We start from the raw sequence: 17,457 nt of genomic DNA, 5'->3' as shown, positions 1-17,457 counted from the left end.
AACATTAATAATTGTGACCACTAGATGGCGCTAAATTTAATAAATTTTTAAAAATTATTTATTTAATAGTTATTTATTGTGTAAGTGTTTTAGACAGTATTTTATTCACGCAGGAATTAGAAAATTTGTGTTTTATCCACAATCACACTCATTTAAGTATCAGAATCGCCAAAATTTGACCACTATCGAAAGTTCTTGTATCAAATAACTTGCTCCTAATAAACAATCTTTTAAAGCGATTTCTTGTGAATTTACATTTTTGCGTAAATCTTTTAAAAAGGTTTTATCGGTATAATTATCGGAAAATCCTTGATTTTCATATAAAATTTTTTTCCATTTTACCATTTTGACGTTTACTTTAGGTTATGTTTACATTTAACATTAATAATTGTGACCACTAGATGGCGCTAAATTTAATAAATTTTTAAAAATTATTTATTTAATAGTTATTTATTGTGTAAGTGTTTTAGACAGTATTTTATTCACGCAGGAATTAGAAAATTTGTGTTTTATCCACAATCACACTCATTTAAGTATCAGAATCGCCAAAATTTGACCACTATTGAAAGTTCTTGTATCAAATAACTTGCTCCTAATAAACAATCTTTTAAAGCGATTTCTTGTGAATTTACATTTTTCCGTAAGTCTTTTAAAAAGGTTTTATCGGTATAATTATCGGAAAATCCTTGATTTTCATATAAAATTTTTTTCTATTTTACCATTTTGACGTTTATTTTTAGGTTATGTTTACATTTAACATTAATAATTATGACCACCAGATGGCGCTAAATTTAATACTTTTTAAAAATTATTTATTTATTAGTTATTTATTGTGTAAGTGTTTTGGACAGCATTTTATTCTTGTAAGAATTTGAAAATTTGTGTTTTATCCATAATAACACTCATTTAGCATCAGAATCGCCAACATTTCATCTGATGTTATTAAAAAATGATTTGACATTTCACTCTGACAGCAGCTGTCACCTCAAAAATCATTGCAATTAACTAAAAAAGAGGTATTAAATTGTTGCTATTTATTTTCGATTGTTTATCGACACCATTTGTAACATATTTGTAAAAGTGTGAAAGTTGTAAACGTTGTAAAGGTAAAATTGGTGAAAAATGAAAGAAAGTAATATGACAAATCAAAGAATGAAATGTCTATTAATATAAATGTTAATGTTAATATAAATAATAAATAGGATGTGATTGATTTAAGATTGTATTTTTCATTATTCCACTAGTGGAATAATAGTTATTTATTATGTAAATGTTTTAGACAGCATTTTATTCACGCAAAAATGTTTAATTTTCTTAAATGAATAAAATGCATCTAAAACATGCATGCAATACAACGTTTTATCCACAATCACACTCATTTAGCATCAGAATCGCCAAAATTTCATCTGATGTTATTAAAAAATGATTTGACATTTCACTCTGACAGCGGCTGTCACCTCAAAAATCATTGCAATTAACTAAAAAAAACATTGGGAGGTGTTGAATTACAAGCTGGTTATTAACCCTTCGTCTGTAAACGGTTTTTTGTAATTCGCGACGGTAATGAAAGCTATAACAGTACTCAAACGGGTGCTGTAATGAGATTTTAGTAACATTTTATGGAAGCAGTTCAAGTTGGTAACATTGGGTCATTAATTTTTCTAGTTGTCAATGTGACAATGTTTGTCTATGGATGTTTAAACACGTTCTTAGCATCGAATACAAGGTCCACAATGATGAGGACATTGAACTCTGAGTAATTTCTCTTATTTTGGAAGGTGTACATGAAACATTTTTTCAACTTAAATTCGTGCATTTCAAACGTGTCTTACGAAACTTGTTTTTTAATATACTATTATTCCACTAGTGGATAAAGTGGTACACTTTTCATAAGTGTGGATAAAACTTCAATTATAAGGTGATAGTGGATAAATAAAATTATTTATGTTTAATTTCCCAAATAAAACAAATAATTGAAATTGCAATTCCTACTGCCCAAATAATAAAAGCCCCTTCGACGTGATTAAACGTTAAAGGTGTAATCACCGGTTTTGGTGATTGAACAGAAAATCTTACGATTGTTTGAATTGTAGTGCTTGAATATTTTGATATAGCCTAAAAAATAAGATATTTTATGTTAATATTTGAATTATTTTAATTATTAACTTACCAAATCCTCCCAATATTCAACTAATCCAGCTTGAGATACTTCAAGAACCACTTTATTAATTAGTGGTAAAAGAATTGATCCTTTTCTGGTGTACATCACAATGTAATCGTTAAAAAGATTCTCGTCCATTAATCTTCGTCGTTTAACACCATCCTCAGTGATGTAATCACCCAGAGCATAATTTCCTTCTTGTAAACGCTCAATAGCGTATCCAAATTCCTCTGAATTTAATCTTGTTAAATTATCAACGTCGGCAATAACAAAACTTTTAACAATTTGTTGATAAATCGGCTAAAATTGACTTAAATTAGCTAAAAATGAATTAATTAAACATTTTTTTATTTACATTATCTGAGTCTGAAATAGAAGCAATCCAAACAATAGAAGTTGCACCCCAATGAATTCCCCGTTCAGCGAGATCTTTTAAAGTTCTTATTGTTCCTTTATATTTCGGAACCGTCATGGTGCTTGCTAAACCGCTGGTATAAATTGTAGCCATTACTAAGCTAAGAATCATCGCTAACGCGTAAACAATTCTCGAATAAAACTCGAGGGGAAGTTTTGAAACGGGTTTTCCCAAAAATAAGGCTTCTGTTTCTAATAATGTAATAATCGCGGTTTCTTTTACAGGTTGAGTTTCTTTTCTGTTTATCAAAAAGATTTTGTTAACTGAAAGTTTGTTTTTAATTTGATGTCTTACGTAATAAACGTATGAAAGGTGCTGACGAATAAAATGGCTAAGAAACAGAATATAATTGAGATTATTGATGCGACCCACATTGAAATTGAAAATGAGAGGAATGGAGTGAACCATCCTCCTAGTAGCCTAAAATTAAATTGAATGTTTTATATTAGTGGTTTAGAACTAAAACCGTATACCGAATATAATGAAATTAATAAGAAAGCTGATAAGATATGTCAACTTATTTGTATCCAAGATACAAAATGAACTTTTTTGATGCTGATTTAACTAACGAAGTAACTCTAAAAAGAGGATATTTTAATTAATAATTGTTGAGATTTCCAGGATCCTTCAAGAAATGAATTTTATAGCGAATTTGGAAAATTATCGATGAAAATTGTAACATCAAAAATTTGATCAAAACTTCAAATATTGTTTTCTCAAAAACTAACAGTTATTTTTAAGAACGGGTTGGTTCATTGGAAAGAGGACACTTTTGTTAACACTTTGGGAAATTTTCATAGTGATATTCCAAGAACTGGATTTTATACGAATTTTTAAACCTAAATCGGCAAAAATTGTAAAATTCGAAAAAATTTTCGATTATTTCAAAAATTTATTTCTCAAGAACAAAAATTGATTTTTCAAAACGGCTTTTTGCATTAAAAAGAGGATACTTTAATTAATAATAGGTGATATTTCCAAAAGGATCCTTCAAGAAATTAAATTTATAGCGAATTTTGAAAATTATTGATGAAAATTGTAACATCGAACATTTTATCAAAACTTCAAATATTGTTTTCTCAAAAACTAAAAGTTATTTTTAAAAACGGGTTGGTTCATTGGAAAGAGGACACTTTTGTTAACACTTTGGGAAATTTTCATAGTGATATTCCAAGAACTGGATTTTATACGAATTTATAAACCTAAATCGGCAAAAATTGTAAAATTCGAAAAATTTTTGATTATTTCAAAAATTTATTTCTCAAGAACAAAAAGTGATTTTTCAAAACGGCTTTTTGCATTAAAAAGAGGATACATTAATTAATAATAGGTGATATTTCCAAAAGGATCCTTCAAGAAATTAATTTTATAGCGAATTTTGAAAATTATTGATGAAAATTGCAACATCGAAAATTTTATCAAAACTTCAAATATTGTTTTCTCAAAAACTAAAAGTTATTTCTAAAAACGGGTTGGTTCATTGGAAAGAGGACACTTTTGTTAACACTTTGGGAAATTTTCATACTCATATTCCAAGACCTGGATTTTATACGAATTTATAAACCTAAATCGGCAAAAATTGTAAAATTCGAAAAAAATTTCGATTATTTCAAAAATTTATTTCTCAAGAACTAAAACTGATTTTTCAAAACGGCTTTTTGCATTAAAAAGAAGATACTTTAATTAATAATTGGTAATATTTCCACAAGGATCCTTCAAGAAATTAATTTTATAGCGAATTTTGCAAGTTACCGATGAATATTGTAACATCGAAAATTTTATCAAAACTTCAAATATTGTTTTCTTAAAAACTAAAAGTTATTTCTAAAAACGGGTTGGTTCATTGGAAAGAGGACACTTTTTTTAACACTTTGGGAAATTTTCATACTCATATTCCAAGACCTGGATTTTATACGAATTTTTAAAACTGAATCGGCGAAAATTGCGAAGTTCGAAAAAATTGTCGATCATTTCAAAAATTTATTTCTCAAGAACAAAAAGTGATTTTTAAAAACGGCTTTTTGTATTAAAAAGAGGATACTGTAATTAATAATTGGTGATATTTCCAAAAGGATCCTTCAAGAAATTAATTTTATAGCGAATTTTGAAAATTATTGATGAAAATGGCATCATCGAAAATTTTATCAAAACTTCAAATATTGTTTTCTCAAAAACTAAAAGTTATTTTTAAAAACGGGTTGGTTCATTGGAAAAAGGACACTTTTGTTAATATTTTGGGAAATTTTCATACTCATATTCCAAGACCTGGATTTTATACGAATTTTTAAAACTGAATCGGCGAAAATTGCGAAGTTCGAAAAAATTGTCGATCATTTCAAAAATTTATTTCTCAAGAACTAAAAGTGATTTTTTAAAACGGCTTTTTGCATTAAAAAGAAGATACTTTAATTAATAATTGGTGATATTTCCACAAGGATCCTTCAAGAAATTAATTTTATAGCGAATTTTGCAAGTTACCGATGAATATTGTAACATCAAAAATTTTACCAAAACTTCAAATATTGTTTTCTCAAAAACTAAAAGTTATTTTTCAAAACGGGTTGGTTCATTGGAAAGAGGACACTTTTGTTAGCACTTTGGGAAATTTTCATAGTTATATGCCAAGAACTGGATTTGATACGAATTTTTAAAACTTAATCGGCGAAAATTCCAAAATTCGAAAAAATTATCGATCATTTCAAAAATTTATTTCTCAAGAACAAAAAGTGATTTTTCAAAACGGCTTTTTGTATTAAAAAGAGAATACTTTAATTAATAATTGGTGATATTTCCACAAGGATCCTTCAAGAAATTAATTTTATAGCGAATTTTGCAAGTTATCGATGACAATTGCAACATCGAAAATTTTATCAAAACTTTAAATATTGTTTTCTCAAAAACTAAAAGTTATTTTTAAAAACGGGTTGGTTCATTGGAAAGAGGACACTTTTGTTAACACTTTGGGAAACTTTCATACTCATATTCCAAGAAATGGATTTTATGCGAATTTTTAAAACATAATCTACGAAAATTGCAAAATTCGAAAAAATTTTCGATCATTTCAAAAATTTATTTCTCAAAAACTAAAAGCGATTTTTCAAAACGGCTTGTTGCATTGAAAAGAGGACACTTTAATTAATAATAGGTGATATTTCCAAAAGGATCCTTCAAGAAATTAATTTTATAGCGAATTTTGCAAGTTATGGATGAAAATTGCAACATCGAAAATTTTATCAAAACTTCAAATATTGTTTTCTCAAAAACTAAAAGTTATTTTTAAAAACGGGTTGGTTCATTGGAAAGAGGACACTTTTGTTAACACTTTGAGAAATTTTCATACTCACATTCCAAGAACTGGATTTTATACGAATTTTTAACACTTAATCGGCGAAAATTGAAAAATTAAAAAAAAATGTCGATCATTTCAAAAATTTATTTCTCAAGAACAAAAAGTGATTTTTCAAAATGGCTTTTTGCATTAAAAAGAGGATACTTTAATTAATAATTGGTGATATTTCCAAAAGGATCCTTCAACAAATTAATTTTATAGCGAATTTTGAAAATTATCGATGAAAATTGTAACATCGAAAATTTTATCAAAACTTCAAATATTGTTTTCTCAAAAACTAAAAGTTATTTTTAAAAACGGGTTGGTTCACTGGAAAGAGGACACTTTTGTTAACACTTTGGGAAATTTTCATAGTGATATTCCAAGAACTGGATTTTATACGAATTTTTAAACCTAAATCGGCAAAAATTGTAAAATTCGAAAAAATTTTCGATTATTTCAAAAATTTATTTCTCAAGAACAAAAAGTGATTTTTCAAAACGGCTTTTTGCATTAAAAAGAGGATACATTAATTAATAATAGGTGATATTTCCAAAGGGATCCTTCAAGAAATTAATTTTATAGCGAATTTTGAAAATTATTGATGAAAATTGTAACATCGAACATTTTATCAAAACTTCAAATATTGTTTTCTCAAAAACTAAAAGTTATTTTTAAAAACGGGTTGGTTCATTGGAAAGAGGACACTTTTGTTAACACTTTGGGAAATTTTCATAGTGATATTCCAAGAACTGGATTTTATACGAATTTATAAACCTAAATCGGCAAAAATTGTAAAATTCGAAAAATTTTTGATTATTTCAAAAATTTATTTCTCAAGAACAAAAAGTGATTTTTCAAAACGGCTTTTTGCATTAAAAAGAGAATACTTTAATTAATAATTGGTGATATTTCCAAAAGGATCCTTCAAGAAATTAATTTTATAGCGAATTTTGAAAATTATTGATGAAAATGGCATCATCGAAAATTTTATCAAAACTTCAAATATTGTTTTCTCAAAAACTAAAAGTTATTTCTAAAAACGGGTTGGTTCATTGGAAAGAGGACACTTTTGTTAACACTTTAGTAAATTTTCATACGCATATTCCATTAAATGGATTTTATACGAATTTTTAAAACTTAATCGGCGAAAATTGCAAAATTCGAAAAAATTGTCGATTATTTCAAAAATTTATTTCTTAAGAACTGAAAGTGTTTTTTCAAAAGGGCTTGTTCCATTAAGAAGAGCATACTTTAATTAATAATTGGTGATATTTCCAAAAGGATCCTTCAACAAATTAATTTTATAGCAAATTTTGCAAGTTATGGATGAAAATTGCAACATCGAAAATTTTATCAAAACTTCAAATATTGTTTTCTCAAAAACTAAAAGTTATTTCTAAAAACGGGTTGGTTCATTGGAAAGAGGACACTTTAGGAAATTTTCATACTCATATTCCAAGACCTGGATTTTATACGAATTTTTAAAACTGAATCGGCGAAAATTGCGAAGTTCGAAAAAATTGTCGATCATTTCAAAAATTTATTTCTCAAGAACAAAAAGTGATTTTTCAAAACGGCTTTTTGTATTAAAAGGAGGATGCTTTAATTAATAATAGGTGGTATTTCGAAAAGGATCCTTCAAGAAATTAATTTTATAGCGAATTTTGAAAATTATTGATGAAAATTGCAACATCGAAAATTTTATCAAAACTTCAAATATTGTTTTCTCAAAAACTAAAAGTTATTTTTAAAAACGGGTTAGTTCATTGGAAAGAGGACACTTTTGTTAACACTTTGGGAAATTTTCATAGTGATATTCCAAGAACTGGATTTTATACGAATTTTTAAACCTAAATCGGCAAAAATTGTAAAATTCGAAAAAATTTTCGATTATTTCAAAAATTTATTTCTCAAGAACAAAAAGTGATTTTTCAAAACGACTTTTTGCATTAAAAAGAGGATACTTTAATTAATAATAGGTGATATTTCCAAAAGGATCCTTCAAGAAATTAAATTTATAGCGAATTTTGAAAATTATTGATGAAAATTGCAACATCGAAAATTGTATCAAAACTTCAAATATTGTTTTCTCAAAAACTAAAAATTATTTCTAAAAACGGGTTGGTTCATTGGAAAGAGGACACTTTTGTTAATACTTTGGGAAATTTTCATAGTGATATTCCAAGAACTGGATTTTATACGAATTTTTAAACCTAAATCGGCAAAAATTGTAAAATTCGAAAAAATTTTCGATTATTTCAAAAATTTATTTCTCAAGAACAAAAAGTGATTTTTCAAAACGACTTTTTGCATTAAAAAGAGGATACTTTAATTAACAATAGGTGATATTTCCAAAAGGATCCTTCAAGAAATTAAATTTATAGCGAATTTTGCAAGTTATGGATGAAAATTGCACCATCGAAAATTTTATCAAAACTTCAAATATTGTTTTCTCAAAAACTAAAAGTTATTTTTAAAAACGGGTTGGTTCATTGGAAAGAGGACACTTTTGTTAACACTTTGGGAAATTTTCATACTCATATTCCAAGACCTGGATTTTATACGAATTTTTAAATCTGAACCGGCGAAAATTGCGATGTTCGAAAAAATTGTCGATCATTTCAAAAATTTATTTCTTAAGAACTGAAAGTGGTTTTTCAAAACGGCTTTTTGCATTAAAAAGAGGATACTTTAATTAATAATAGGTGATATTTCCAAAAGGATCCTTCAAGAAATTAATTTTATAGCGAATTTTGCAAGTTATGGATGAAAATTGCACCATCGAAAATTTTATCAAAACTTCAAATATTGTTTTCTCAAAAACTAAAAGTTATTTTTAAAAACGGGTTGGTTCATTGGAAAGAGGACACTTTTGTTAACACTTTGGGAAATTTTCATAGTTATATTCCAAGAACTGGATTTTATACGAATTTTTAAACCTTAATCGGCAAAAATTGTAAAATTCGAACAAATTTTTGATTATTTCAAAAATTTATTTCTCAAGAACAAAAATTGATTTTTCAAAATGGCTTTTTGCATTAAAAAGAGGATACTTTAATTAATAATAGGTGATATTTCGAAAAGGATCCTTCAAGAAATTAATTTTATAGCGAGTTTTGAAAATTATTGATGAAAATTGCAACATCGAAAATTTTATCAAAACTTCAAATATTGTTTTTTCAAAAACTAAGTTATTTCTAAAAACGGGTTGGTTCATTGGAAAGAGGACACTTTAGGAAATTTTCATACTCATATTCCAAGACCTGGATTTTATACGAATTTTTAAAACTGAATCGGCGAAAATTGCGAAGTTCGAAAAAATTGTCGATCATTTCAAAAATTTATTTCTCAAGAACAAAAAGTGATTTTTCAAAACGGCTTTTTGCATTAAAAAGAAGATACTTTAATTAATAATTGGTAATATTTCCACAAGGATCCTTCAAGAAATTAATTTTATAGCGAATTTTGAAAATTATTGATGAAAATGGCATCATCGAAAATTTTATCAAAACTTCAAATATTGTTTTCTCAAAAAGTAAAAGTTATTTCTAAAACGGGTTAGTTCATTGGAAAGAAGACACTTTTTTTAACACTTTGGGAAATTTTCATACTCATATTCCAAGACCTGGATTTTATACGAATTTTTAAAACTGAATCGGCGAAAATTGCGAAGTTCGAAAAAATTGTCGAACATTTCAAAAATTTATTTCTCAAGAACAAAAAGTGATTTTTCAAAACGGCTTTTTGTATTAAAAAGAGGATGCTTTAATTAATAATAGGTGATATTTCGAAAAGGATCCTTCAAGAAATTAATTTTATAGCGAATTTTGCAAGTTATAGATGAAAATTGCAACATCGAAAATTTTATCAAAACTTCAAATATTGTTTTCTCAAAAACTAAAAGTTATTTTTAAAAACGGGTTGGTTCATTGGAAAGAAGACACTTTTTTTAACACTTTGGGAAATTTTCATACTCATATTCCAAGACCTGGATTTTATACGAATTTTTAAAACTGAATTGGCGAAAATTGCAAAGTTCAAAAAAATTGTCGATCATTTCAAAAATTTATTTCTCAAGAACAAAAAGTGATTTCTCAAAACAGCTTTTTGTATTAAAAAGAGGATACTTTAATTAATAATTGGTTATATTTCCACAAGGAGCCTTCAAGAAATTAATTTTATAGCGAATTTTGCAAGTTATGGATGAAAATTGCAACATCGAAAATTTTATCAAAACATCAAATATTGTTTTCTCAAAAACTAAAAGTTATTTTTAAAAACGGGTTGGTTCATTGGAAAGAGGACACTTTTGTTAACACTTTGGGAAATTTTCATAGTTATATTCCAAGAACTGGATTTTATACGAATTTTTAAACCTAAATCGGCAAAAGTTGTAAAATTTGAAAAAATTTTCGATTATTTCAAAAATTTATTTCTCAAGAACAAAAAGTGATTTTTCAAAACGGCTTTTTGCATTAAAAAGAGAATACTTTAATTAATAATTGGTGATATTTCCAAAAGGATCCTTCAAGAAATTAATTTTATAGCGAATTTTGAAAATTATTGATGAAAATGGCATTATCGAAAATTTTATCAAAACTTCAAATATTGTTTTCTCAAAAACTAAAAGTTATTTCTAAAAACGGGTTGGTTCATTGGAAAGAGGACACTTTAGGAAATTTTCATACTCATATTCCAAGACCTGGATTTTATACGAATTTTTAAAACTGAATCGGCGAAAATTGCGAAGTTCGAAAAAATTGTCGATCATTTCAAAAATTTATTTCTCAAGAACAAAAAGTGATTTTTCAAAACGGCTTTTTGCATTAAAAAGAAGATACTTTAATTAATAATTGGTAATATTTCCACAAGGATCCTTCAAGAAATTAATTTTATAGCGAATTTTGAAAATTATTGATGAAAATGGCATCATCGAAAATTTTATCAAAACTTCAAATATTGTTTTCTCAAAAAGTAAAAGTTATTTCTAAAACGGGTTAGTTCATTGGAAAGAAGACACTTTTTTTAACACTTTGGGAAATTTTCATACTCATATTCCAAGACCTGGATTTTATACGAATTTTTAAAACTGAATCGGCGAAAATTGCGAAGTTCGAAAAAATTGTCGATCATTTCAAAAATTTATTTCTCAAGAACAAAAAGTGATTTTTCAAAACAGCTTTTTGTATTAAAAAGAGGATACATTAATTAATAATAGGTGATATTTCCAAAAGGATCCTTCAACAAATTAATTTTATAGCGAATTTTGCAAGTTATGGATGAAAATTGCAACATCGAAAATTTTATCAAAACTTCAAATATTGTTTTCTCAAAAACTAAAAGTTATTTTTAAAAACGGGTTGGTTCATTGGAAAGAGGACACTTTTGTTAACACTTTGAGAAATTTTCATACTCACATTCCAAGAACTGGATTTTATACGAATTTTTAACACTTAATCGGCGAAAATTGAAAAATTAAAAAAAAATGTCGATTATTTCAAAAATTTATTTCTCAAGAACAAAAAGTGATTTTTCAAAACGGCTTTTTGCATTAAAAAGAGGATACATTAATTAATAATAGGTGATATTTCCAAAAGGATCCTTCAAGAAATTAATTTTATAGCGAATTTTGAAAATTATTGATGAAAATTGTAACATCGAACATTTTATCAAAACTTCAAATATTGTTTTCTCAAAAACTAAAAGTTATTTTTAAAAACGGGTTGGTTCATTGGAAAGAGGACACTTTTGTTAACACTTTGGGAAATTTTCATAGTGATATTCCAAGAACTGGATTTTATACGAATTTATAAACCTAAATCGGCAAAAATTGTAAAATTCGAAAAATTTTTGATTATTTCAAAAATTTATTTCTCAAGAACAAAAAGTGATTTTTCAAAACGGCTTTTTGCATTAAAAAGAGGATACATTAATTAATAATAGGTGATATTTCCAAAAGGATCCTTCAAGAAATTAATTTTATAGCGAATTTTGAAAATTATTGATGAAAATTGCAACATCGAAAATTTTATCAAAATTTCAAATATTGTTTTCTCAAAAACTAAAAGTTATTTCTAAAAACGGGTTGGTTCATTGGAAAGAGGACACTTTTGTTAACACTTTGGGAAATTTTCATACTCATATTCCAAGACCTGGATTTTATACGAATTTATAAACCTAAATCGGCAAAAATTGTAAAATTCGAAAAAATTTTCGATTATTTCAAAAATTTATTTCTCAAGAACTAAAACTGATTTTTCAAAACGGCTTTTTGCATTAAAAAGAAGATACTTTAATTAATAATTGGTAATATTTCCACAAGGATCCTTCAAGAAATTAATTTTATAGCGAATTTTGCAAGTTACCGATGAATATTGTAACATCGAAAATTTTATCAAAATTTCAAATATTGTTTTCTCAAAAACTAAAAGTGATTTTTAAAAACGGGTTGGTTCATTGGAAAGAGGACACTTTTGTTAACACTTTGGGAAATTTTCATAGTGATATTCCAAGAACTGGATTTTATACGAATTTTTAAACCTAAATCGGCAAAAATTGTAAAATTCGAAAAAATTTTCGATTATTTCAAAAATTTTTTTCTCAAGAACAAAAAGTGATTTTTCAAAACGACTTTTTGCATTAAAAAGAGGATACTTTAATTAATAATATGTGATATTTCGAAAAGGATCCTTCAAGAAATTAATTTTATAGCGAATTTTGAAAATTATTGATGAAAATTGCAACATCGAAAATTTTATCAAAACTTCAAATATTGTTTTCTCAAAAACTAAAAGTTATTTGTAAAAACGAGTTGGTTCATTGGAAAGAGGGCACTTTTGTTAACACTTTGGGAAATTTTCATACTCATATTCCAAGACCTGGATTTTATACGAATTTATAAACCTAAATCGGCAAAAATTGTAAAATTCGAAAAAATTTTCGATTATCTCAAAAATTTATTTCTCAAGAACAAAAAGTGATTTTTCAAAACGGCTTTTTGCATTAAAAAGAGAATACTTTAATTAATAATTGGTGATATTTCCAAAAGGATCCTTCAAGAAATTAATTTTATAGCGAATTTTGAAAATTATTGATGAAAATGGCATCATCGAAAATTTTATCAAAACTTCAAATATTGTTTTCTCAAAAACTAAAAGTTATTTCTAAAAACGGGTTGGTTCATTGGAAAGAGGACACTTTTGTTAACACTTTAGTAAATTTTCATACGCATATTCCATTAAATGGATTTTATACGAATTTTTAAAACTTAATCGGCGAAAATTGCAAAATTCGAAAAAATTGTCGATTATTTCAAAAATTTATTTCTTAAGAACTGAAAGTGTTTTTTCAAAAGGGCTTGTTCCATTAAGAAGAGCATACTTTAATTAATAATTGGTGATATTTCCAAAAGGATCCTTCAACAAATTAATTTTATAGCAAATTTTGCAAGTTATGGATGAAAATTGCAACATCGAAAATTTTATCAAAACTTCAAATATTGTTTTCTCAAAAACTAAAAGTTATTTCTAAAAACGGGTTGGTTCATTGGAAAGAGGACACTTTAGGAAATTTTCAAACTTATATTCCAAGACCTGGATTTTATACGAATTTTTAAAACTGAATCGGCGAAAATTGCGAAGTTCGAAAAAATTGTCGATCATTTCAAAAATTTATTTCTCAAGAACAAAAAGTGATTTTTCAAAACGGCTTTTTGTATTAAAAGGAGGATGCTTTAATTAATAATAGGTGATATTTCGAAAAGGATCCTTCAAGAAATTAATTTTATAGCGAATTTTGAAAATTATTGATGAAAATTGCAACATCGAAAATTTTATCAAAACTTCAAATATTGTTTTCTCAAAAACTAAAAGTTATTTTTAAAAACGGGTTGGTTCATTGGAAAGAGGACACTTTTGTTAACACTTTGGGAAATTTTCATAGTGATATTCCAAGAACTGGATTTTATACGAATTTTTAAACCTAAATCGGCAAAAATTGTAAAATTCGAAAAAATTGTCGATCATTTCAAAAATTTATTTCTCAAGAACAAAAAGTGATTTTTCAAAACGACTTTTTGCATTAAAAAGAGGATACTTTAATTAATAATAGGTGATATTTCCAAAAGGATCCTTCAAGAAATTAATTTTATAGCGAATTTTGAAAATTATTGATGAAAATGGCATCATCGAAAATTTTATCAAAACTTCAAATATTGTTTTCTCAAAAAGTAAAAGTTATTTCTAAAAACGGGTTGGTTCATTGGAAAGAAGACACTTTTTTTAACACTTTGGGAAATTTTCATACTCATATTCCAAGACCTGGATTTTATACGAATTTTTAAAACTGAATCGGCGAAAATTGCGAAGTTCGAAAAAATTATCGATCATTTCAAAAATTTATTTCTTAAGAACTGAAAGTGATTTTTCAAAACGGCTTTTTGTATTAAAAAGAGGATACTTTAATTAATAATAGGTGATATTTCGAAAAGGATCCTTCAAGAAATTAATTTTATAGCGAATTTTGAAAATTATTGATGAAAATTGCAATATCGAAAATTTTATCAAAACTTCAAATATTGTTTTCTCAAAAACTAAAAGTTATTTCTAAAAACGGGTTGGTTCATTGGAAAGAGGACACTTTTATTAATATTTTGGGAAATTTTCATACTCATATTCCAAGACCTGGATTTTATACGAATTTTTAAAACTGAATCGGCGAAAATTGCGAAGTTCGAAAAAATTGTCGATCATTTCAAAAATTTATTTCTCAAGAACAAAAAGTGATTTTTCAAAACGGCTTTTTGTATTAAAAAGAGGATACTTTAATTAATAATAGGTGATATTTCCAAAAGGATCCTTCAAGAAATTAATTTTATAGTGAATTTTGAAAATTATTGATGAAAATGGCATCATCGAAAATTTTATCAAAACTTCAAATATTGTTTTCTCAAAAACTAAAAGTTACTTGTAAAAACGAGTTGGTTCATTGGAAAGAGGACACTTTTGTTAACACTTTGGAAAATTTTCATACTCATATTCCAAGAAATGGATTTTATACGAATTTTTAAAACTTAAACGTCGAAAATTGCAAAATTCGAAAAAATTATCGATCATTTCAAAAATTTATTTCTCAAGAACAAAAAGTGATTTTTCAAAACAGCTTTTTGTATTAAAAAGAGGATACTTTAATTAATAATAGGTGATATTTCGAAAAGGATCCTTCAAGAAATTAATTTTATAGCGAATTTTGAAAATTATTGATGAAAATTGCAACATCGAAAATTTTATCAAAACTTCAAACATTGTTTTCTCAAAACTAAACTAACTAAAAGTTATTTTTCAAAACGGATTGGTTCATTGGAAAGAGGACACTTTGGAAAATTTTCTTAGTTATATTCCAAAAACTGGATTTTATACGAATTTTTAAAACTTAATCGTCGAAAATTGCAAAATCGAAAAATATATCGATTATTTCAAAAATTTATTTCTCAAAAACTAAAAGTGATTTTTTAAAACGGCTTGTTGCATTAGAAAGAGGGTACTTTAATTAATAATCGAAAGTGATAACAGCGACAGTTCTGTTAGTAATGAATGTGATGATGAATTACAAGCGAAGAGAAGAAAACTAGACGAAATTGCAATAAGAGATTTTATATTTCGTATTGGGATTATTACAATGAGGTTGCTAATGACAAACCTGATATAAATAAAGTTGTATTCAATGAAAAAAGTTCTATTGGGGTTGAACTTGATTATTATCTGCAGTGTTCAACACCTAAAAGAGGTACTAATTCCGGTCGTTGGTGGAGTACTAAGTAATAAGGCAAAGCCGGATATTTGGTAACTATTCGATATACGGCCCGATTTTAACAAATGGCCGGATAGGCCGGATATCTGTTCCACCAGTAGTTTAGATTATATCAGTAACATTTCAATGTTTTAAAAGTCTGGAGATTTCCCCCAAGCTTTATTTTTAGAGATAAAAATATGGGTTTTTTCATGTAATTAAAGATAATTCGTTCATCGTAAGGTAATAACGTGACTTTAGAATGTCTATACATTTTTTTCTTTTATTCTTGTTGTAATTATTTTTTGTTCGCCTAAATAAATTTTGTTTAAAAACTGCCCCGAAGAAGAGATAAATGCTAAATACAATGAGTTACTGTGATAACGTGTTCTTAATTACTTTGGTGATGGAACTAAAGCCGTTATTCCAGTATGTACTAATGGAGTTGTAACATCAAGGTACTGATAAGTTGAAGAATACATAAATAGCGAAGCTTTAAAAAACAAAAATTAATTTTTTTAAACCCAACGATTATTTTTTGAAGCTATACCAAATCCTATATCAGTTTTATCTCTGGCTAAGTTTCCCAGTACTCCATCACCAGTAAAATTTTCAAAAGCATCACCCCAATCACCATCAAAATCAGTCACCGTAATCGTCATGTTGTACTTACAAGCTGCTTCTAAAACTGCGCTTAATTCTGTTCCATCCAAATAATCTTAAATAATGATTAAACAAAGTATTAAATTGATTAAATCAAATTATTTTTTTACCAATTACTGAATATGGCTTGTAAGTTATGGTTCCAATACTTAAAATTCTTCCGCCTTGATTACTTAATTTATCAGGATATAAATTATTTCCAAATAAAAAACTCGAATTTTTCGAAAACCATTTATCCAATAAATAAACTTGGTTATAATCGTGATACGCAGCGTATTTATGTGTGTATAAGTTAAATATTCCTTCATCTGAATTACTTAATTTATCAGGAAAAACCGCCAAAATATTCGCGACAAAATCAACACTTTTCGTTTCAAAAATTGAGGTGGTATTTCTATCAAGATTTCTCGTTGGTAAAACTAAATAACTTCTAAAATGAAACCGATTCTCTCCGTAACGAATCAAATTTTCAATTTCCTCAAACGTTTCGTTAGCTTTCTCGGTATTAATTATAAAATGATCGCAATAAAATTTGGTGTAAACATTTGGATTATTTCGCATTAATTCGACATCGACAATTATTGCAGGAATATTTTCGAAATGTTTATACGTTGATTTGCTGTCTGTAAAAACGTACAAACACTTTGTTGTTGAAAAGTAATTTGTTACAATTATATTTGCCAAAAGATTTACGTAAACTTCCATTTTACAATGTTATTTAAAGTTGTTCTGAAACAATTTGAATTTATATCTTTGCAAAAATAGGTCGTAGATTAAATATTAAATTAAGTTAAACAAAATTTGCAAATGTAAAGGAAAACGTTCGTTTCAAAGTCTTTTGATGAATTTTCAAGAAGAATTTTAAATGATGTTTAGTTAAATGAATTAATAAAATGATTTGTTAATGTTGTATAATTAATATTTTAAATAAGATAATAGATTATTATATGCGAGTAGAATACTATACTTTGTCCCCGACTATTAGAATTGATTCCATAAATTTATTTTTTAAATAAATTGTTGAATAAAGTTTAAACGTCAATGTGACACAAATTCAATGTTACTAACTGTAACCAACTTCACAACAATTTGTCAAAATTA

The 17,457-nt window shown here is 26.6% G+C and overlaps 1 protein-coding gene across 1 annotated transcript; it reads right to left on the bottom strand.

Annotated features, from left to right (window-relative positions):
* Positions 1-1,355: 1,355 nt before the first annotated feature.
* LOC111416897 (probable glutamate receptor) lies at positions 1,356-17,061 on the bottom strand. The gene is made up of 6 exons (XM_071194160.1): positions 16,467-17,061; positions 16,244-16,411; positions 16,093-16,186; positions 2,517-2,814; positions 2,171-2,461; positions 1,356-2,115 (listed from the first exon to the last, which is right to left on the bottom strand). Exons 1-6 carry the CDS (start codon positions 17,059-17,061, stop codon positions 1,939-1,941), a joined length of 1,623 nt encoding a protein of 540 aa, XP_071050261.1. The 3' UTR covers positions 1,356-1,938.
* Positions 17,062-17,457: the final 396 nt, after the last annotated feature.

Source organism: Onthophagus taurus, chromosome 1 (assembly GCF_036711975.1).
Source record: "Onthophagus taurus isolate NC chromosome 1, IU_Otau_3.0, whole genome shotgun sequence".
NCBI classification, from domain to species: Eukaryota; Metazoa; Arthropoda; class Insecta; order Coleoptera; family Scarabaeidae; genus Onthophagus; species Onthophagus taurus.
The sequence above is the reverse complement of the archived record's forward strand: the minus strand, read 5'-3'. Positions and strand labels throughout refer to the sequence as shown.

Excerpts from the sequence above, each read along its gene's own strand:
- LOC111416897 (XM_071194160.1), bottom strand. The coding sequence starts at position 17,061 with ATGGAAGTTTACGTAAATCTTTTGGCAAATATAATTGTAACAAATTAC. Across the intron at positions 2,462-2,516 it reads CTATTTCAGACTCAGATAAT|CCGATTTATCAACAAATTGT; the intron begins GTAAATAAAAAA and ends AGTCAATTTTAG. Across the intron at positions 2,116-2,170 it reads TTGAATATTGGGAGGATTTG|GCTATATCAAAATATTCAAG; the intron begins GTAAGTTAATAA and ends CTTATTTTTTAG.